Source organism: Stegastes partitus, unplaced genomic scaffold (assembly GCF_000690725.1).
Source record: "Stegastes partitus isolate 25-593 unplaced genomic scaffold, Stegastes_partitus-1.0.2 Scaffold1053, whole genome shotgun sequence".
NCBI lineage: Eukaryota > Metazoa > Chordata > Actinopteri > Pomacentridae > Stegastes > Stegastes partitus.
In genome coordinates, this window is record NW_007578784.1 from 63,596 (window position 1) to 87,655 (window position 24,060).

Genomic DNA, 24,060 nt, shown 5'->3' on the forward strand with positions numbered 1-24,060 from the left:
AATGGGACACTTACGGAAAGTTCATTCATTCATTCTTAGCTCCCAATTTAGCAGACGATTATAAATATTACAACAGTATAGAGAAAAAAAAACAGTTATCAAACACAGGGTTAATGATTCCGTTTCAAACACAGTAGGTCCTGACATTTTGTATTAACAGGCACTACTGGCAAAAGGGAACACCTTATATTGTAAGTAATATTAAAATAATAATAATAAAATAAAAGATGAATTGAAGAAGATAAGTAATGTCAACACTTTTGATGTCTTCAAATAACAATACAATGAAAAAACATAATGCTTAGGTGAGACATTAAAAAGTACTTAGCATTTTTTCTATTACTTTGTCTTTTCAATTTAAACAGGACTTTTCAAAGATTATTTTATAAAAATACTGTGGCCACCACATGGGCCTACTTATTCATGCATGTAAAAATATGTATAGATGTATAATTTAAAAAAACAAACAAAAACAAAAACAAAAAACTCTATTATAGATTAGATTGATTAGATTAGAATAAACTTTTTCATCATTACACAGAGTACTATTACAACAAAATGCAACTTAACATTGAACTAGAATAGTGCAAAATAAGTCGTGAAAGTAGTGAAATAGCTTTAATGAAATTGTAAATGTGCCGAATGATATACAGTATTAGCAATGTTAATAGTATAAACGGTGCATTTAAGTATACAAGATATATTAATATAAGTGTGCAAGATATGAAACAATATAAAGATAATTAAATGTAAATGTATGGTAAAACAGCATATCATAGGTTAGCCAGCTAAACCATGGCTATGCTAGCTTGTCTTAGCTACACTCCAGCAAGCTAGCTGACAATATATTTAAGAGAAATTTTTTTTTTTAAACTGTTCTCAAAAGCATATTTTTCATTCAAAAATGATTAAAAGCAGTCTCCAATTTTGACATTATCAGTGTGTCTTATTTTAACAACACATAATATTGAATTCATCCAAGTCACTAGTTTGCTTTACATTATGTTCATTATATTGACATTAACTCAATACTTCCTCTTGCTGCTTCCTCACACTGGCTTCCTCAAACAAAACAGAAAGAAAAACGAACCAGCTTCTCGTCACAGACGGTGGTTTTTGTGTGCCTGTGTTCCGGTGCTGCTCGCATCACTTCCCGTTAACTTGACGCAGCAGCTTTAAAGTTAGCCTGTTAGCTGTTATTTGCCTCGAGCTGTAATTGCTACTCCAAACAATCTCAATTACTTGTTCCACCAGTGAGCCAAATGATGGTGAAACCTAATACTTCACAGTGTAGCAGAACCCGAAAACGTCCATTTGTAAGTTTTTAATAAGTTTTCAAAATGCACAAACTTTATAAATATACACTTGACTTGCATTATAGAAAATGATTATCATTTTATTTTGAAAGCAACAGTCCTCCAAACATCTCACCTTAGAGTCACTGGTAATTGGTATACATCTTTTAATTCATGCAGGCTTCTGAAATCCCCAAAGAGAGCAGCCAGTTTGCAACATTACTGAGCAACTTGAAGAAACTGCCTCACCTGTGGCTCATTTATAAACCCACAACGTGACCTTTAGTCTCTATGTGAAGGCTGATTCTGTTTCTAAGCAGGTGGATTGTCAACAACAGGTAATAATACAAGTGCAAAATGAACACCAAAGTTAATTAGACGGTCTATAAAAAAAGGTTATGTTTTTCACATGTATTAATATTGCAATACAATCTGCAGCTTTTAATTTGGAAGACAGGCTTTCATTTGTAAACAGAAGGCTTGCACAAGTTGAATCCTTTTCATAAAGATCAAAATCAGGAAGAGAGTTTATTCGCATGATTGATGAGTAGATTATGGGATACACGAGGCAAATTAGGCATGAGACATCTCTTTTCTTTTTTAAAAAAACTTCCCCTTGTGTGCAAATAAGATTTTTCTTAAAGATTAGTGTGAATAGATTTTGTAGCTTTATTCAATCTTGTGATCCCAATTTAAACTCTTGAGTCCTGCCTCGACACTCGCCACAATCCTGAGAGGATCTATGAATTCGTCCACTGTGTGAATGGACAATGTGCCACACATGCACAAACAGCCCTTCCCTCTGTGTGTTTGCCATTATAGGCTCGGTTTGTTTTCCCATAGTGGCTAGGTCCTGCTCAGGCCGGACCACGCTTGCCTAGAGTGTGCAATGCGCTAGTGCAGCCTGTTGTTAGGCAGACACCTGCACCGCTTGGTCACTTGCCAATATCTTTTTATTCCTCCCTCTCTTTCCTTTTCCTTGCCGCCTCCTCTTCTTCTCCCCAGTTGAAACCAGTTGACACCTCTCTCTGTGAGGGTGACGTGCCCCCATCCGGAACTGAAAAGGGTCCCGTTTCCCCGATAGGGATCTGGGGCTTTCACAGCTACAAGGAGGGCTCTTGTACAGGTCTTGGGTGTCAACCTTTCCCCCCCATTCAAACTATTATTTAGTTTACAGATGCAGCGTGCCCCGTTTGCTCTCCGTTCCTGAGGCAAAAAAAAGAATTTAATCAGTTTAGGATCTGGTATTCTTTTACTTTCTCCACATGTGGGAGCTGCAGATTTGATTGTGCATTAATCTACTTGTGGGTTGTTGTAGCTTAACCCAATTGCATCGTTTGTCAAAAATCTTTGTCCTACTAAACTGCACCAAAAAAGAGACCTATTTCTTTAGAGGTTTTATTGAAATCCGGAGCAATCCCCGTGTTTTTGTCATTTTTAAATAGGTCCGCTTAGCCTCTTGATTTGTTGGCCATCAGCTGACTAAGCCTGTTGCCGTCCTTTAAGATAATCTGCATTTTGGCTCCGCTCAGCAGCTTGCACGGCTTATGATTGAGATCTCTCTCATTTGACAGATTTGAAGAACATGAGTGAAACGGATTTGAAGAACAGCAACAGTCAGTTTTTTTTTTGACCTGGTGCCACCGGCTGCAGGATCAGATGAAGCAGTTCAAGTAAGGAGCGCCATCTAGTGACTGCACGGAATACATCCAGTGTAATTACGCTTCAGGAGTAATGCCTCGCCGCTTTAATGGAAACAACAATCTTATCCAAGCTGAGAAGAGAAGTGAACAAATACAAAGGGATGGTGGCCTCGTATTGGCTGAGTTAAATCCCTAAGGAGTCAATTTGGGCCCAAAGTCACCAGGAAAATTGTGTTGTGCTCTTTGTCCTAAGTCACCCTTACTCTAACTCCCTTGATACTCTCCCACAATAAAAAATACCAGAGAGAAAGAGAAACATCCTCCCTCTATTTTATAGTAGACAATGGCTCGGGGTGCTGTTATCTATTCGAATGAAGGGTTCATATCCTGAGCTGAAAAAGGCATTGTGACACTGATGCATCACTTTGTGAGATTGTGGTTTCCCACAATGAATGCCAGTTAATTTGAGCATGTCATTTAACCTCTAAAATTAGACGCGCAGAGCTGACAGACATGCTGAGATTATCAACTTAAAAACTGCAAGACTTACACAACAGCGATTCAAAGGATATGTGTGTGTCTGGGCATTTACTTCTCTACAGTTGTATTCAATTACAGCTCCATTCACATCTTAACCAACTTAACTGTTGGGCCAATGATTTCATTAGCTGCATGTCCTTTGTGCTTGATGTTCATTTGCTCTGTTCATGCAATAAATCATAGTGAATGGAGGTCACATTGTGGGACCAGGCTCCTTTAATTTAATGGAGATGGATTCTGGCCCACACTCTCCCTTAGCTTATTAGCTCCCCATAGAGCAGAAGACGCGACGACCTTCAGCCGTAAGGACAAAATGTGGTTATCAATTAGTGATTTTGATGGTGGAGGTCGGTCCTCTTTTATGACCTCAGTTACAATATGAGTGAAAAGCCTATTATTACACAGAGCAGTCAGATCTCGGTCATTGATCCATGTGTGAGAAAATATCCATCAGATATGCATCATGGCCACAGCTCCAGTTCAAAATTTACATTTTATTCCTCGGAGACCTCTGCAAGTCAGCAAGCTCTTTAGATAGTAAATGTATATATATATATATATAGCAGGGACAAAGACAGACAGAGAGAAAGAGAGAGAGAGGCAAAGAATAGATTCCAGACAAACAACCAAGAAAACAGCTCTTTTGAACTTTATGGCTGGAAGGACGTGAAAGATAAGGGCTATTGTAAAGGAAAGAACTTCGCTCTCCTCAGATTCTGTTGTTTTCACCTTTCAAGGAGAGTTGTGCAACACATTTGCAGAGTGTTGAGGTAGGACAGTTGACACTCCCCTTTTGATTGTCTGCCACAGACTGTTGCAGTGTGTGTGTGTGTGTGTGTGTGACAGAGACGGCTCAATCAATCTGAGCTTGTAGTGTTTTGTTTATGAAAGCTTTTACTGTATTTTGCTGAAAAATAAAGGCTACATAAAGCCGTTCAAATTTAACATTTTAATCTCATTTTCTTCACTAAATTTCCTATATTAATCACTGAATAGCATTGGGTAATATTCATTGGGAGTTTAATACTTCAAAACTCTTATTGCTTCATTAAAACTGTGTGAGAAAAACTGCCCTCAGATACTTGAAACAGCCAGAAATCTTTGGTCCTCATTCCTTATAGTAGGACATATAGTAACAGTAACGGCTTGAGGAACATGACAAAGAGCTCAGGGCATTGAGTCCAAACTCCTCAGATTCAAGTCTAATCAATGGAGCCCCCACCCTGAAACCCACAGGATCCAGCCTGATCCAAGAGAACCTGTGGTCAGAGCTGTTTTATACGTACACAGTTTTATGCATGTGGTTTTAATGTTATGGCTGACTGGTGTATGTTTTCAGGATCCCTCCTATTGTCTTTGGGGTAAATTTGACCCCATTCAATGTTTCACCTCTCTAAACAAGTCATTGACATATTTTTTTTCAGTTTTATTTAAAGGGCTATTTACACATAAACTTGGGTAACAATTTTAATTGGGATATTTCCTGGAGGTTTAAATTGCTGTGGTCAAATTGAACCCAAGGATAAAAGATGTCAGTAAATTTGAAGGTACTTGGAGGGTTACGTAGTATTTGATTTGGTCAGCTTATGAAAACAAAACCTAAAAAAAATGAGTCAGGTCTATCTCCACATGTAATAACATTGTAGGATTTTAGCCACAGTATTTATGTTAGTTAGTTTAGGTTCCGTAATTTAGATTGCCATAGTGTCTAGCTTTATTATTACATTAATTAGGTTGTTTTCGATAATTAATAACACTGTAGGGCATCTGAATGAATATGTATTATAGTCAAGTAAAGTATTCCTTTATATCATTTTAATGAGGTGAGTGTGTTTTTATTATTCATCTACTTTGACATATGTTTCATTGTAAAGCATTTTGTAACTTTGTTTTGGTGCTGCACAGACAAAGTTGTTGTTTTATTATTATTTCCATAAAAGAGTGAATAATAAAGACATGGATAATTGAGGCAAAGGTAGAGGGGTTATATTCAAGAGTTACATTTTCATGTGAAAAGGTATATGTAAATGGAGTTTATAAATAATGTAAACACTCCATAAAAGTTTATTACCAGTCACAGCAATATTGCAAATACTGCTGCAAAGTTGAGTCATACTATAATGAATGCAAGAGAGCAGCAAGCATTTTAAATGTAGTATTTTTCTGTCCAGAGCTGGTTGGTCAGTTTCAGCTTATGATCACAGTTTTTTGTCGTATTTTTTTTTCTTGTCTGTGGCACCTCAAAATGCATTTTTTACTGATCTTTTGTGTCTGAAAAAATGTTTCTTATTTCTTATGTCTTTTTTTTTTTATGACATTTTGACATGTCACTGTATAGAAAGCTCAGGTGGAATAATAAAATGAATGACTTTCAAGGTCCTGTTATTGTGCAGGAAGTCATCATAAATGTTCTTACCCCGACAAGTCAAAACACCCACAGTGAACAAGACCCGGTGTGATGTATTGTGTCAGGTTGTTAGGATCTGAGAAAAGGCTTATTTTAGCTCCAACCTCGACTGTAAGTTTTTTCCTTTGTGCAACACTGAGCTCAGAATTGTGGTTACTGAGGTCAGTGTCTTGAACTGCGTTCTCCCTGCATGCTGATTGTATATGGGAGATTCAGGACGAGTGTGTCATTCTTATAAGTGCTTGCCAAAGACTGGCAGTGTGTGTGTGCGCTTGTCTTTTTCTTGTAGTGTGTTTGTTGGATGACCAAGGTTGCTGGACAAAGCGGCATCCACTCGTTCATGCAGCTGAAGTAGACCCAGAGCAGAACGTATCATCAGCATTACAGAGCGAGAGAGCAGGGAGAATAGAGGGGAGATGAGCAGGAGGGAGCGAGAGGGAGAGGAGAAGGTTGAGGGGTGTTGTCTATGTGCCAATCAGCCCACTCAGCAGTCAGTCCTCGCCAGCCAGGAGGCCCAGTGGGAGTGTCTAAAAGACGCACACACACACACACACACACACACACACACAGAAACACCTCCTCACTTTCCTCCTATTTCTCATCCAGCACCAGACTCCTCAGGCTTGTCCCTGCGTCGCCCCGGCAACGCATCACATTCAGTCCAGCGAGCATCTAACTTGTTTGTTTCACTTCAGATTCACAATCGGAGGGAATAGATTGGTAAGGAGGAAACAGAGAGGGGCACAAAAAAAGAGGGAGCGAGAGGAACCGGTTGGAGAGGAGGAGGGCGGCATGCAAACGAAGCAGCGCAAAGTTGCGAGAGCCAGGCATGTGGCCAGGCCTCTGAAACGGGATCTGTTCAGAAATGAGTACGACTGTCAAATTGCTTTAATTGGCTCCTTTTTAGGCAAGTGTGACAGCTGTTGATGGTTTCTCCTGACAAGCGGAGTGGTGGTGGGGGTGGGGGGGTTTCTTTAGGGACATCAAATGGGTAGCAAACACCCAGACTGGTGAACTGGAAGAGCGAGCTGTTCATGTATCAGCCTCATTTGTAGGGAAACAGTGTCATATTTGTAATTAGAAGCAAGACAGATAATCATCATAGGGAATTATCGCACAGCTGCCAAAGATAAAAGTGCATGTCTAGACTTTAAATAGCGATGGTATTTGCTATGGCATCGTCTTCAAAGGAACTCCCACATCAGCCAAATAAGAATCTCCCCTTATCAGAGAGTTTATTCCCACTCAAAATATTTACATCATACGGAGGTTTTGCCGTTAAATGCAGCAAATGGAGTTTCTTTTGCGGCGGTAGTTGGTAAAAGTATTTGGATTTTGTCAGCAAGGTCAAACCAATCAGCAGTTAAGTGGAAGAGAGATTTTCAATCATGGAGTAAACACAGAAACACAATTCCCTCCGTCCCAGCTGTGAGCACAGACCTGCAAGCACATGTAGGTAAACAGAAACATAAGCCACATCAGACGCTATCAGTCCAGTCGTTGGAATCAAAGCCGGGCATCGTAGGGATCCATTGATGGGGGCCCCCGCTGAGCTTGAGGGCCCTTTGTCTCCCTCTGTTTGCCTCTGATAACACTGCTGGAATTGTTCCTCAGCCACCCTTCACATTAATCAAAAGCCCTGGGACAATACAGTTGTTCAGAGCCCGGTCCGCACAGTGGTGCTTTCACGGCCGCTGGCCTCATAAAAACATCCTCACCCCACCACCGGCAAATAATGTATATCATCAGCAGCTGCAGCGGCACCAAAGTCCTGCTCCCAAATGAGCGGCTGGCTTCTGCCGGCGCATGACTGAGGATTTTTAATATCTTCCTTTCCACTCCAGTAGCAGCAGCCATCATGCTGCAGCATCTTATCAGCCTCTCAAAGTTCCTGAAAATATCTTATAACACCTTTGTCTACAACACTATTTAATAACACATCTTTTATTTCTATCGGGAAGGGTTCAAATATTTCCTTTTTTTAGTTGTTTTTTTTGCGAGGCTACATGTACTGCCGGGTGAATGTTTTCACGTGGCGGGCGATAAACGAAAAAATGTGTAGATAGCAGATTGGAAAATTGTGCCTCCACAGTGAATTAAAAGAAAACCTAACTTTGGCCTCCGGATCTTTCAGAACCTGAGCACATTAAATTCACATTCCACTGATATATTGCAATCGTTATCTCTTTCAGTGGAAAAGCAGACTCTGTTGAAAACACATTATCCCGCACAGTCAGGAAGTGCTCCGATCCATCACTGTGGTTTTCGTTTTAGGCCGTTTCAGAGCTCTGCCCCTTTAAGGAACACCCTCATAATTTTGGCCTCCCATCACTTCTGAGTGAATCTGACAGGGAGCGTGTCAACAGTTACACATTCCCCGTCGCAACCGGCGCGATTTCCCTCTTTGAATGTACATTGCGGCGTGTTTTTACAACCCGGCGAGGGCTGCGCGAGAATGCTTGATTTATGTCGGCCCTGCAGGGGACCTCTTTACCCTTTAAAGTTTTGTGAGAATTGGGAATGAATGAATAAACCATAATGACAGCGCGCCAGTGGGAGCTGGGAGCTGAAAGTGAACACCTGTCACTGTCAGCAGTCTGCGGCTCCCTGCCACACCAACCGGCTGATCAGAGAAGGTCACCTTGTGTCTGTAGGACCCGAGCAGGGGACTGGCGGCTGATAACTCAGCACTGGACTATACTCCCAGTGAGGATAGAGAGGGGGACACTTATCATAACTGACCCCTATCTGCTGTCAACTGGCGATTCATTTCTCATCTTTTGAAGCTCGAATCTCCCTCTGTCCTCTGGTTCTCCTCCTCTGTCCTGTCTCCCCAATTTGCTACCTCAGGAACTTTCTGACTCCATCAATCTGATTTTCTTTCATACTCTTTTTGCTTCTATGTTCTTTTATGTTTTGTTGTTTTTTTTTAATTACTCTTGCGTGCTTCTCTCAAAAACACACATTTTTCTTGCTTTGATCTCTACCATTTCTTCTTGTTTGCTCTCTGACTCTGCCCGCCTGTCTCTGAAAGATAACTTTCCTTGTGTCAGTTTTTATGAGTGCAGCTGTTTTTTTAAATTTTTTTTTTATCCACCTTACCTGAGTGAGACTCTTCCTTTTCACGTCTCTCTTTATCTTCACACACAACACACACACACTCCTCTCCAACACCTCGAGCCCTGGAGCTGGAACAGTGGTACTCAGGGGGGGTGACATGGAGAGGAAACCGCGGTCAACCAATCCGTCACAGCGGACGAGAAAGAACACATTCGTCTGATCCCGTTTCTTCCCATCAGCGGATGCCTTTCTGCTGCGAATGTGGCATCCGAATGACAAACTTTGTTTTTTATTTACTTTGCATAAATTGCTTCGGTTCCGGGAAATGAAGTTCGAGTCTATTTATTTTCTCCGCAAAGAGACATCCCCCTGAAATGTGGCGAGATTTTTAATCCGCTCCCCATAACTAAAGTGAGCACTGAATCGATTTCACCTCAGGTATCAACACAGTGATGAGATATGGGATTTCATTAAAACCGAAAGCAAATTTTTTGCCAAACTACGGGCCATCAGCCCAGCGAGGCTTAGCATACGTTGATGTTTGCATTATCAAAGTCACACTGCAGCAGCTTACATGTGCTTCCAGGGGCGTCACACAGCTCAGTGGGTTTACAGAAAATCTCTGATTCGGATCTCTCCATTAACTCGGCGAACCTTTCAAGGGCATGCCCACATACATGTGCAGACATGCATACGGCAGATAAAACTGCAGTTAATGTGAGTCAACTTTAAATTTGAGGAAACCAAATCCCCATCACACTAGTGGACACATCATGGTACGTATCAGGGCATTTGGTAACCGCCCTGAACCACAGCTAAACTGGTAATGCAGTTTGTATTTAGCATATGTTCTGATAACTTCAATAAATGGTCCCCTTGGCATCTTCACGTATCTTAAACTTTGCTATAATATGCATCCTTCTGAAATTTCCTAAAGCAACATTATGTAACTTTTGCAGAGAACGCTGTGGTCACAAGTGGTAATCCCAAGTTTCTAGTGCATTAAAGTCTGCTGGGCTTGTTTGGATTGAACTGGAGCACAGCCAATCAATTGTTCATGCAACAAACACAAAATCATCATCTCAATACAAACAAAAACAGCAGGATTTCTGGCTGTGTACTTCAAGCCCAGCGGCAGACTGGGCCTAAGTTTATCCCCTGCCAGGCCTAAGCATCGGGGAAGGTTTTTAAACCGTGCTTACAGTGGGCTGGCTCGGTTGGAAACATATATAATGGTCGGAAAGCTCAGCGACATCTAACATGGTTCCACTGAAATTAAAGTCCCTCTTCTGGCATTGATTTCAATCCCTCTGTTTATCAAAAATGCAGATTTAGAAGTTTTATTTCCATGAAAATAATCCCTTCATGCCTTAATATGACTTAGATGTTACTCTACACTTTTGGCTCAGCTTGCCTTTTCTCTCTCCACCCACTGCTCACCTGCAGCTGCACCCACAACTCTGCTCAAACACTGTAAAGCTGCTCTACGCTGTGCTACGCAATGATAAGTTGGGATATTGTGTCATGTCTGTCAAGTTTCTATTTTGTGTGCACATTTTATGTCTTGTCTTTCCTGTTTTAATTTGAAATCACTGACCGGTTGTCTCTGTCTTAGATGTACTTCCTGCACCCGTCTTGTCACACCTGCTCCCTGATGGCTTTCCCTCACCTGTTTCCCATCTCCCCTCATTACCTCGTGTATATTACCTTGTGAGTGTCGTTGCCAGTTCGTTGCACTTCATGATCTTCATTCCAGCGTTTCCCATAGTCATAGTCATAGTCATAGTCTGTTTGTTCACGACCTCGTTTCTGTTTTTTGGACCTTGCCTTTTTGCCTGCCAAATTCTTGGATACCTCTGCCTGTCTGATTGACGTCCTGTGTACCGAACCCTGCCTGATACTAAACCAGTTTTTTGCCTGAACCCTGTCTGTGTCGTGCATTTGTGTCCACCAATCTGCTCACAGTGAGTTCTTGACATATTGGAATAATTCAGCCATTCTCATGAGACCAAATCTGTGTTTTGACACTCTCATTGATGAACTGTGCAGGTCTCCCTACGCATGCTAGTCCTAGTGCTTTAGGAGACCTACCCTAGTGGAGGCTCCAGCCTGCAGGGATCAGTGGTTGCTCATGCGAGATGGACTTCGCAGCTAAAAAAAAAACACCCACAACCCTGTGTCCTCTACTGCCTCCGCCTAGGCAACGCACTACCGGTGGCCTGCTCCAAAAGGACTTTATGTCAGGGTATAGGAGGTCTCCATTCAGTACCCCAGGTTCAAGCCTGCCATTTGGAACCTTAACATCAGCATTGCTAACCTCCATGCACTGTCAGCTTTTACTTGCTTGCTTTATTTATTGTCTATCAAGGTCAGATCATTCATATATCCAAAGTTATTTTTTTATTTATGTGTAAATGTATGTACAAGGTGTGTCAGAAAAGTTTCAGGACTGGTGTCACAAAAGATATATTTCAAATCCAAGCTACAAACTACAAGTTTTCCCTTTCGAAGTAATCCTCCTGGAGTCTAGCACACTTTCCCAGCCTTCTCTGCCACACTGCCATGCACTCCTGGAAGGATTCTTTCAGGATCCTCCGCAGCTCCGCCGTCACAGCCATCTTGATGTCGTCTACGTCTTCTAAATGGGTCCCCTTGATGACCCCCTTGAGCTTGGGGAAGAGGAAAAAATTCCACTGAGCCAGGTGGAGGTTGTTCCAGCACAACGATGTTCTTCTCAGCCAGGAACTGTGGGATGCTCAGGACATTGTGAGCAGGCCCGTTGTCATGGTGAAGCAGCTATGACTTGTCCTGCCACAACTCTGGCCTCTTCTGAACGAAGCAATCACCGCAGGATCTCTTTGTAGACGTGTTGGTTGATCGTCTGAAGGGAAAACCTCGTAGTTTGCAGTTTAGGTTTGAAATATATCTTTTGTGACACCAGTCCTGGAACTTTTCTGACACACCTCGTATTTATGTGTTTTTTACTGTGTTAACATTAAAGTGCCTTGATAAATAGGTCAAAGTAATTCAACATTTTTATCACTTTATTGAAAATAGGTCATTACAAATTATCAGTAATTGTCACTATCAAATTACACAAAAATATCTCCCAGCCCTCGTCAGTGGTGTGTGACATAGTGCCGTAGTGTTAAACATTTCACACTTTTCCTATCAGATTGTACTGATTAACCAAAGTTACACAGTGACAAGACCAAGCGTTCAAGGCACGGAGTGGGCATAAAAGAGGAGCCCTTCTCTTCTTCCTGTTACTATTCAGCGTACCATCAAAATGATTTTGAAGCTGTTATTTTAAGATAAACCGTTGCATAACGTCGCTTTAAGTCATGGCTTTGAAATCTCACATCAAAGTGCGCTAAGTGCATTCACTGCCGACAAATGCTAGCATTGAACCTCACATGGCCTGCCAACGTTGCAGTGTTTGTAATTCTCAGCGAGTTACTATAAAATCTGCATCCATTGTGTTTCTATTTTGTATAAAAGGTCTAAACCACACGATTCTCACATTGAAACGCCGGTAATGGTTGTTTTTGTGCGCTGCCGACGCTGCGACGAGTGAAAATGTCTCATCCAATCCTCCTTTCAAACTGCTTATTCCCTTTCAGAATGACTGGGAGAGTATCCCTGCTTGCATTGAGATTTTTGTCTGTGTTTGCTCTGCAGTGGGCAAACAGACTCAAATTGAAAACCTACATGAACACAGGGTGAACAAAAAGCAGCAACGGCGGGGACCGGTTGATCGAAGCCTCACTTTTCTTTATGTGCCAACTACAGAAACGCCGCACCACTGGGATATTTAAAGAATAATTTCATGTCTTTGTGTCTTCTGGGTATCTGCGCTCTCAGAGGCACCCACTGTCAGATAATAAAACATTGTTCAGAAGTTGTTGGGTTTTTTTCAGAGCACTTTGGCAAAGTTTTTGTTTCTGTTGACTGATGTGTCACTGTCGCTCACCCCGTCTGAAACTCAGTGAAAAGTGGCAGCTGTCTCTGAAGTGTCGCCTCGCTCAGTTTTAATAAATCATCCCTAGCCACTCTATCCTCCACTCTCTCCCAAAGAGTGGAGACTCTCTAGCTCTGTCCCTCTCTCTACTTATCTAAGCCTGCTGCCTCTCCTTCCTCGCCACTCTCTATCTCTGTTTTGCCATTCTCTCTCTCTCTCCCCCCCTCTGCTTTTCCCTCTCTGCTTGTCTGTCTTTATCTCTCTCAGCTGCCAATCTCCTCGTCCCTCTCCTACCATCTCTAACTCCTCCGCTTTAATACTTTGCTTTTTCTCCCTCTCTGTTTTACTTTCTCCTTTCCAGTCTCTCTTTAGAAGCTCTTATCATTGCTAAGTTTGTCAAAAAAAAAAAGAGAGCCCCTCCCCTCCTGTCATCTCCTCTGGGAGTGCTGGCACATTGAGCCTGCTCTAAAAGCACAGGGTCCTTGGAAGGAGTCCAGATGCTGTGGGCACCTCATATTTTGCAAAGTAATGGCAAAGGCACGGCGTAATTAATAAAGAAGAAGCTCTCTGCCACTCTCTCTGCCCTTTCTTCATTATGTTTTCTCTCCTTTTATTGCCAGTACATTCGCTGCCTTTCCTCCTTTGACTACCTCGCCCTTTGTAACGCGCACCAAAACACTAAACGCATTATGACCTTGTGTGCGTGAATGGATCTACAGGCCCTTGGAATAGACTGAGGAATTGATTACGTCGCCACACACTCCGTCTCGTAAATGAGCCTGATCTGTATTGGCAATCCTTCATCGCTGTGAGCAAGCTTGACTTTATGAGGCCTGGCTGTCCACTCTTTTGTCTCTGAGTACATTTAACATGCTGTAATTGATTATGAGCAGCCAACCGTCCCATCATTTGTGCCTTTGTCTATACCTGCACTTCGGTGCGATCGGCTGCACATAAATAATAGCCCATTAGCCCCAAGAAATGCAGTTGAACTGATAGCCGATATGTGACGGAGCTCTTTCTATCTCTTTATCACTCCCACCCTAATTTCATTTTCTTCGACTCAAAGAGTGTAATTCTGACTGTATTTCAACTCGTGTCATCATCAAACAAACGTCAGGTCTCTTAACCAGGTGACGTGACATTCAGCCGGGGGTTGTCGTACGCTGCGCAAATATCCAATATAACACAAAGCGACAAGACACCTGTGACAGAACCCTCCCACTTTTGATCCTGCCTTCGGTTTCTGTCTCCAATCTCTCCCCCCCGCTGTGAACTGAATAAATTCTTGGACTTGATATTGTTGCTGTAGCATTACCATACCAACTAGGCTGTTGGAGGGGGAGTTTAGACCGCAGCAGGAAGAAGGGATAGCTCTCTCCCTCAATCTGTAACTGCTGATTGCAGACACAAAGTGCACTGGTGTAGAAAAATATGCAGCACTGCAAATCCTTGTTAAGACCCAGCAATCTGTTAGATGTCAGACTGATCTGTCCTGCTCACTTCTCTGGGTTGTAAGATGCAAATGTTTCATTTAGTTATCTAGGTGGTTTCTGGTTTTTTTGCTAGCACAGGGTTTTAAGGTGTAACTTTCTTTATGGATGTCAGTGTGAGACGCCAACACCATGAATACTGGAAGCAGCTAGTCTGGCGCTTTCCAAAGGTGACGGAATCCACATACCAGCACCATTTAAGGCTCACAAATGAACACTTTATATTTTGTTTATCTATTGTGAACAAAACTTGGCATCTCAGGGGCTTATGTGCCAGACTATTACCCAGGGGTGGCAACCGATGGAGCCTACAAGAAGCTTCCCAGACAGTCTAGCGTATATACCACCTTGTCAGTATAACAGAAAATGTTGTTTCTACAGGGATATCAAAAGGAGTTTTGCCAGTGCTGGTAGGTGGATTTTCTAACCCCTTGACAAAGCCAGGTTTGTTCTGTGCCCCTGTTCTCTGCTGACATGCTGCTGAAAGTAGCCTCAGATTTACCACACACTTTGGAGCGAGCATATTTTCCAGCACGTCAAATCTTTAAAATCAAACAAGACCACTGAGCTCATTTTGCATTTAGTTTTTGAGCCAAGTAGAAAACTGTAAACTGAAGTTACCCTGAATTACTCCTGTTTTATGAATGCCAAGGTAAAGAAAAGTCGAACGCCAATCATGGTGTTCCATTTCTGTGTTATTTCACTTTACGCCTACCTTAAGATCAGGTCACGGAACACTCCAGCAGGTATGTCACACATATATTAGGCGACGCTCGGGGCCATATAGTGGTAAATAAATAATATTGCTTCTGAGACATCTGCACCAACACGGGATAAACACAGCCAGGCAATATCAGCTCACGGCATTCAGCACACAGCCTCCCTTTCAATCCCTCTGGTAAACAATTCGGGTGGGGGGAGATTGAAAACAGCAAGCATCCACACCCAGATTTACATTCCAATCAAGTGACACCCTTGTCAGAAAATGGCTTCATTTTCTCGACTGAAGCGCGCACACGCACACTCGCATTCAATCATTACAGTGATGCAACATACGAAACAAGAACACCTGATGTGCACTTATACTCATCCCGCTGTCCCCCTACTTTCTTCTGTCTCTTCCATACGTAGACACACACGGACAGTGATTTCTGAGGAAACGACGCAAGGTGAACGGTCACATCTGGTGGCAGGAGGCATTGTACAGCATGTCCGTCCTCTTCCCGCTGCCTCTGCTTCCCTCCTCTCTCCTCTTGTTATTGTGAGGAGAACAAAGACAAAAGCTATCTCATGTCACTCCGCGGTGTCTTCGTCGATGCTGTTCGTTCGGAACATGGGGGGCAGAGACGAGGAAGCATTTTAAGGGGCTCAGACAGCCCGTGCGTGCCTCCACAGCACCTGCCTGCCTCCGCTCAGAGGTACATCACGGCTGACCTTGTCAGGAGCTATTGCTTCATGATGTTTGCTCCCTGGAAAAGTCAGAAGTGCGGCTTTATTTGATACAGGACATGGCTCATTAAAAAACCTATTTGGTATGCCTTGTGTTTGTAGTTTTAAAAGAATAACAGTCCCCCATGGTGCCAACTTCACAGTGCAAATGTCACCGGGGGAGCTGTTCTCTGAGGGCTGCAGCTACACGCTTGATGAGACATGACCTGAAACAAGTATTGGCTGTAAACTGGGAACATTGAGCACATCCCATTATAATCCAAAACAAATAATCCTCGCATCCCACTGTTCATATTAAAAATACAACAGCAGTAACATTTCCTCCAAAGCACTTTATTGCCTTCGAACAGTGAGAGGGGACAATATATTGATTTTAAAAAACCACACAGAATGACAAAGCTTACGCACAAGCGGGCTGTAAAGTGAGGAGCTTGGTCCACGGTTGACAGGATCCATCTATTCCAGGAGCTCTGTCCGTCAGCGGAGGGCAGACAGGCAGTTCCACTGGCTGCAACACAAGACACGAGCGGGGAGGAGAGGCAGGACCCATGTCCTGTGTTGCAGCCGTTGGCCCAGCCAGCAAGTCACCTTCAGCTCTGTCCGGCAAACAGCTGATCCACTGTGAAGAGGAAGACAGGGAGACACAGAGGAAGGAAATTTAGGGGGGGGAAAGGGGTAGAAGGGGAGGGCAGATAAAAATCGGTTACAATAGATTCTGTGTGAGAGACAGAGGAAGCAGATGGGAGAAAATGAGAGGAAGAGGGTGACAGAGAGAAGCAGGGGCACAGAATGAAACAGTGAGCCAAGGGGAAAATGAATGAGGGTAATAGAATGAAGGAAAATACTAATGGACAGTGAATGAGAGCAAGAAAGAGAGCGCCAAAAGGGCGATGCACCTCCACAGACACCACATTTATCACATGGCCAATGAAAATAGCCTTTTTCACCTTGCAAAGAGGGTGTTGGCCTTCGTGGCTACATCTCATATCCAGCCTGCTCAACATCCAGAGAAAAACGCTCCTCTGGCCCAAATTGCCTGACTAGAAGGTTAATGACTGCTAGTGCCACGGGTCCACCGAAAAAGATCTGTCTGCAATGTCCTCATATAGAAGCCCTGTGGTGGAATTGGTGCATGTCATTGAGAATAAATGTAATCATTATTACAGTTGTGCGTGGCACATTGAACAGAAACGAGATCGGTTTTGGTGATTTGGGCAAAAAATGTGAAATGTGCGCAAGCGAACCAATGTTTATGCCGTTTGCCGGCCTCATGGGTAAGCAATTTGTCATCAAAGAAAAAGAAGGCATGCAATCAATTCCCAAACCACCCCCAAGCCTCTTTTATTCTCTCTCATTTTCAACTCGTCTCTCTCGGGGAGTTCGCCATGTAACAGGCATTAAAAGGTCAAAGCTGAGTGAACTCAAAGCTGCGCGTATCTCAAACAAAGGTCTGAAAATGTCATGGTTTCACAGACGTGTCCTCATATCTGCAGAAGGAACATCAACGGGCAAAACAACAACAACAAAAAAAACAATCAACAGCTCCTTTTCCTATGACATTTATCCCAATTTTCTGATATGCTGTATTCCTGTCAGGTTTATTCTCTTATCCCCCCAGCCCCTTTCAAAGATGCTTACATCAGCCTCACTAGTTAAACCAGACTTCTGCTTTTGTGATGCAGTACGGTTCGGCAATTACATGACTATCTTTCTCTCGCCTAGTTTCGTGTATGAAAATGGGTCCAACCTAGATTTGAGACTACAGGGATATGAACTCAGAGGACAGATGAAAGGAGCTGAAGGACGAAGCAAGCAAAAAAGAAAGCGGTAGAAAGCCAGGGGCAAAATTCAATTCATTTAACCCTTATTCTATTCTGAATAAAAAAGCTCGTAAAATGGAACACTATCTGAAAAAAACATCAAATGCAACTGGGATTTTGAATAGGATGGGGTCAGATTGAAGTTTTTTGAAGTTTGGAAAAATTTGAACTTTGGAAATTTTAAAGGTGTCAGATATATTCGCACAGATAATTCTTGAAGGAAGAGGGGAGGAAAGGCTTGGAAATGATCTTTTTGAAGTATGCCTACATTAAATGCATGAAGCATCGCCAGGCTCTGACTCCTTCTGCAATCAGACTCACAGTGCCTTCAGATAGGACATGTGACAAAAACAGTGACTAATAATGGATGGCATACTACTGGAAACTGCTCAAGGCAACTTGGCGGTGGTGAGAAAGAGGCCACCCAGATTCTACATTTAATCGTTTACGTGAATTGCCTTTCATTACAGCAGCAACAATGGGTTTTGACGGCGCTGAAATGACTTTGCCGGTCGGAAATTCTGCAAACGCAGTGCGGAGTTAATGGGAGTTATAATTGAGGTATTGATTTTGAGCAATAAGTCCCGCAAATTCTCCATAAACAGGACAATGATGACACGGAGGGTAATGGATACGTGCCGTGCATCCCTTTGCCAAAACTTTATCGTTTGAAAATATCCTCCCCCTCTTCAACGATTCGCACTAAAGGAAGCTCGACAATCGTGCATTGTGCCAGCCTGTAACAATGGTCTGGCTCCTCTGATCACTGTGTGATATGGAGGCAGAATCCTCGCTGGCAGATCATGAGGACCAGACTACACAGCGTGATTCCTACATTCATGAGGAAATCGCTTGAGGAAAATCTGCATAACTGATTCCCAACTTTACATAATGCCTGTGCCCCTATCTTGCCCCAGCTCCATCTGTGGTTTATGTTCATTAATAAAATTGCTGTATAAATTTGCTTATAATAAGGCAGAAGCAGGGCCTAACTGGGGGGAAAAAAAACAGATGTCAGATTACAAATGGCAATTACTCAGGCTGTTCATTATCACATTAGCTAAAAGTCATCACAGAGTCCATCCATAATGTAAAACTCATAACGGTATAACACCTCGTGTGCATAGATCATTTGCATGTGTACATTAAATGTTTCTGTGGGCTTGAGGTCGATGAGGCTGCAGTCTAAGCTCTGCAACAATCACTTAGCTGTCTCGGCTTTGACTTAAGAGGAGAAAGGAAAGTCTTATCTGGCAGCTTGTTGGGTGTGAGGCTGTGTGCCCATTCCTTTATTGTTTTAAGCAAAGCAGCGGGGAGCCAACAAGCCATCATTTCTACACAGGACTCCACACCATAGATTTACTTTTTAAGCCTTACATCCAACTGCCGACTTTTAATGATGACCTTAAACGATAGATGTTGAATCATTGATGTTTGCTCCCTGAATAACCATTGAAACGGTTCAAATGTAGACCCAAGGTTACCTGTTCGGGTTCTGTTAAACGCAGCAGTGGAGCTTTACCATCACATCTGTAGTGCAAAGAGGTTCATTAATTTACCACAGAAGTTAGGTTCACCCATATAAAGGATTTCAGTACTTTTCAGGGCATGTCTTTGAACGCTAACCCCCTACCAATCCCCTCATTTTATTATGAACGGCAACATAATAGAAGAGGACTTTGCTATTCCGCGCTCTCCTTGTTATTCTCCAGGGATACGCAACCTTTTTAAAGAGACCTTGCCTGGTCCCTCCACTGGGTCCCTTCCCTTGGTGTGTTGTGAATGACCCACTGTTCTCTTGGGTTCTGGATGCCGGGATCGTCCTGATCCAAACAAACACTGTTTGTAGAACATCTTTGTTCTCCCTCAACCAGATTATGCATGGTGTAGTAGTCTGTACCAGCAGCTCCCAAACACACACACGCACACACACACTCACCCAGCCAGTGCATATGCATACAAACACATGCAAACACACACTCCCGCACATGCTCACTTTGTGCCTTTTTCAGAGACACAAAAACACACAAGCTCTCGTTGCCTAAAAATGGACTTCAATGAATGATTTTGCTCTAAGGCACAGGTTTAAAAAAAATAATTTCAAAAGTTGTTAAAGGAGGAATCTGTAACAAGGTCGAATAACCAGATCACCTCCTTTTAAGTTTTTAGGTTTCTCCTACATGAAACCCGGTACGAGCGACGGGAAGGTTTGTTCAAAATAGCATGCGAGAAAAATGCAGTCTTTTGGCCTTTACATGCGCAGCTTCCAGTAACGGTTAAGTGACTCAGCCCGCTTCACAAATAGTCTCCATGGAGGGAGTAATCACTTCAAATGTTAAATATAAGAATTATATTTCTCCTCACAGAGTAGGTTTGTGAAATAGCATTTCAAAGCCATCAGACTATTGATTGTAAATGAAGTGGAATGTGAGAGCTGTTGTCCTTGAGGCAGTGTGTATGCAAGTGTGTGATAATTCCCTGAGAAATGAAGACAACTTCCAACCTGCACACAGACCAAATTCTTTCTGAGCAAATGAAGCTTTGACCTTGGTCTTGTCTTACTCTGTGTTCCTGCATCAGACTATTCATCCACGCTGTGGATTGTGATAAATTCATGACAAGCTTGGAGTGTTTGAAGAGCTTACTCTGTGAATGATGCATTAAAAGGAGAAAATGGCTGAGAAGCAGAGGTCTGGAAAATCTGCACATGTACAGGCACACGTGGGAGATGCAAGCAGCTGACAATAACTAGTAAATAAGCTCACAATTAAAAAGACAAGGTGATGGTGATTACGCATAAAAGACTGAATGCAGCCAGTTATCAGGACATAAAAACAGGCTAAATGACCTCAACGCTATTAATTATTAATTCAGCTGGATAATTACACTCATTACAGACTATAGACTGTTGAACTCAGCAATGTTCCAGGCTGAGATGTGTAAAGTCAGAGTTGCGCGGGGCGGGGGAATGACCTCAGATAACAGCAGACAAAATGAATATCTGTGATTCGCATCAGCATGCAGGAGAACACTGATTGAAGTGGGCCCTCCAGTTGTTGGAGTTGCATGACTGTGAGGAGCCATCACAAAGAACACTCAACACCGAGCGTAATCACACGTATGTGCACGCATTTGAGCGCACACACACTCACGGAGCAATGGGGTGCATTGTGCCTTTTCTCTTGAGCTTTCTCAGCACTATTGGAGTTGGTGTTGCGTTTCAGGAGTGATAGCTGGCTCGATGGCTGCTGCTGCTGCTGCTGCTGCCGCCGCTGTTGCTGGGATTGGCTTTTCCCTGCAGATGCTGACAGGACACTTTGGGATGTCTCTGCTCCCCCCCACCTCCTGCGAGGTCCCCTGTAGGTGAAAGAAGAGCCCTACTGGCACCAGACCTGCCTCAACACAGCATAATGGAGCCAGGTGTGGTCCTGCATGGCTCAAGGAGGAGTGCATTAATGCTGTCAGGGCTGCAGGTTCCATCCTCTGTGAGTCAGCAGAGGACTTAAAGAGCCACTGGTAAATCTGATCCATTGGCTTTTCTAGTGTTATTGTGTGGTGGAGGGGAGGGAGAGAGAGAGAAAAAAAAATCCTCACACTTTCAAGAAGCCTTCAGAGATTTAGTAACACTACAAATAATGCCTGGCAGTTACGTGATCAACCTCCAAAGGCTTCAGGTTTCCTGCAGGGAAATCAGAACTGTGCAGGTCAGAGGGAGAAGTGCTCCACAAGTCTTTGCTCATTCAGGCTGCATTTTTCTGGCTCATCACAGCAACAATATTCATCCGTGCCAATTTACTGCGGTGTCAGAGGGGGGAAAAAAAGAGAAAAACGGGGAGGCGTGGGGGGAAGCAGAATGCCTACCTTTCCATCATCACTGTCCTGGTGCAATTTTATTTCAGCTGCGCGCCAGTAAAGACGGGATGAGGACGTGGACGCACTTTGAGCACCAAATCAAGCGCTCTGTGCCGCCTGTCTGTGCGTCTGTCCGGCTCTCCCTCGGACCTCGCGAGTCAATTTAGTCCTGCTAGTGGAGGAGAATCCGTTTATCCGCGGACTACACGCCGAGCTGCACCGCTTGGCTATTTCAATCTCGTTGTGGAAGCGGCCGCCTGACAGAGCCTGATAAAGTGAACTCGCGGACAAAGTGAGGAGCAATCCCTCACACTTTAGCTTACTCCATCAGTTTCGGTAAGCTCCATGGCTCGGTGATTTAATATCTCTCCAGTGTCTGGTGGCAGCCCCTCTCCTCTTTCTTCCCATAAATGAACGCGCACACACGCGCACATTGCAAAAGAAAAAAAGAAGTGCAACCTGTGAAGAAGATTTCAGATTTGAGGATTCACAACAGCAAAAACATCACCTGAGGCTCCGGAAAACATTACCTCAGGCGTAATTAAGTGCATACTCGACTATAAATAGCTGCAAATCACAAACTGAGAGTGTCAATAGGCCTGATGTGTGGTGCTGGATGATGCTCTAAAAAGCAACATATTCTACTTTGGTGGTCCAAACTTCCAAAAGGAAAATAAAGCTGATCACTTATCAATTGAAAGAATGGCGTCAGAGATTTATCTTTTGTTTCATAAAAAATCAGAATGTGCTGTGACAACAATAAATTCCCTGTCTTCGCTTGAAATCGCAAATAAAAGGCGTAAAAACCTACCGTATAGGCACAATGGGTATTCCGGGAGGGAGAAAAGATGCGCGTAAAACGCACCGGTCCCGCTGTGGATAGACGAGAAAGAGCAGGAGCTGTATTGTCCCCCGCTGCTGAATGAAATCCCCTCTTGTGTCGAGCAAAAGAAAAAAAAAAAAACCTCTTTGCAACTTCTCTTGTGTCATCTCTGCTCCATCGGGCGTGTGCGTCTGACCGGGGTTTGCTTCTTTTGATATCGTTGGAGGAAAGGTGCGCACTCACAGGCTCTTCCTCCGTGCTGCTGCTTCAAAAATATCCAATTTCACACTGTAGCTCTCTCTCTCTCTCTCTCTCTCTTCCTCTCTCTCCCTCTCTGTCCTCGCAGAATTCCCTTCTAGACCCGGTTAAATAATTGAACTGGATCCTGCAGGAGTTTTTTTTCCAGACTGAAGCGATCGAGTCCTTGTCGGATGTCATATCCTATTAATGTTTTGGCTTCAAGAAGAAAAAGAAGAAGAAAGATGTTCTTTTTGGTGCTGTGATGTGCGCATGATATACAGCAATAAGGGTGTCAATAATCCCACTGCTGTGTAACATTGGTAATTCTTATTGTCCAATAAGATTCCAGGAATGATGACATCAAAGGGGTATCTGTTCAATCGAGGTGGGATGACTTTGCGCAAAAGTAATTACTTGACATTTTTGGACATCTTAGAAATGCATGAGTTGTGTGTTGGCATTTAACTTTGGCTGCAGGTAGTGAGTGCAGACTCCAAATGAAGCTCGACTTCTAGTAGCCTAATCTAATTCCTGTTAGATAAGACAAAATAGCTACAGTATAAACATTTAATGTTAATTTTAATTTAAAGTGTCAAGTAAAATAGCCTGTATATTTTATTATGATTGCTATTGTGTTATTCATTTTATTTTTAGTGCATTTATATATATTTTAAACAATTAGGAAGCAAAGAGTGGTCTGTTGCAATAAATTGATAGGCTGCCACCCAAAGACGAGCGAACAATGCGGTCGCTCAACAGTGCGCTTCGTGTGTACTCAAACTCCCACAATGCACTGCGAGCAACGTCATAATCTCGCGACGCTACGTGAATCTCTGGGAGTCCACACGGCTGTTCTTGGGATACATCAAAATTAATACTTTTCCTACCCTTGTCCCGCAGTTGCAGCTCCAACAGCGTATATTTCCGAGCTTCTAATCTCAATTTCGTACCTCGTCAGTCAGCTAAACACGTTCGGAAGAAGCTTCTACTCGGGATTCCGGCGGAGTTTGAATTTTTCACGTGTAGCGTCTGAAAAAGTCTCTTTGAAAATGGAGCCTGAGCCTGGACAAGAATCAGCGAAATTTCTGCTGAACGCGTCTGCGCTGTATAAGGACAAATGCCCGGCGCTTTCACGGTTCCTTCTGTAAGAAACTTTGTTTAAAATTTAACATGAGTTCTGCTTTCACTAGCGGAGGCTGTGCTTTGGGTCCTGTATTGTTGTAATGGCAGCACGGAGGCGCTAGGTGGAGGAGCTCGACCGGTGACGGTTGACTTTTGAGCCAAAATGGTGGTAGCCTAACTCCGTGGGAAATTACGTTTTGCTAATGTGTTCATTAACTATAGCTTAATACTGAAACAGTTTCCAGAGTGACGTCTTAGACTTTTCCGCTGGGCAACTTTAAATGTATATTATGTAAAAGACAGAAGCCCAGCCAGTATTCTCATCTTTTTTTCATCATCTTTTTTTTTTTTTTTT

The 24,060-nt window shown here is 43.0% G+C and overlaps 1 protein-coding gene across 1 annotated transcript in view; it reads left to right on the top strand.

The window, feature by feature from the left end:
- Positions 1–23,397: 23,397 nt before the first annotated feature.
- The window catches only part of rmp24 (ribonuclease MRP subunit p24), a 22,372-nt gene continuing 21,709 nt past the window's right edge, over positions 23,398–24,060 (top strand). Inside the window, exon 1 of the mRNA XM_008295498.1 lies at positions 23,398–23,727. Coding sequence (XP_008293720.1) covers positions 23,633–23,727 — 95 coding nt within the window. The 5' untranslated portion in view covers positions 23,398–23,632. The remainder of the gene's footprint in view (positions 23,728–24,060) is intronic.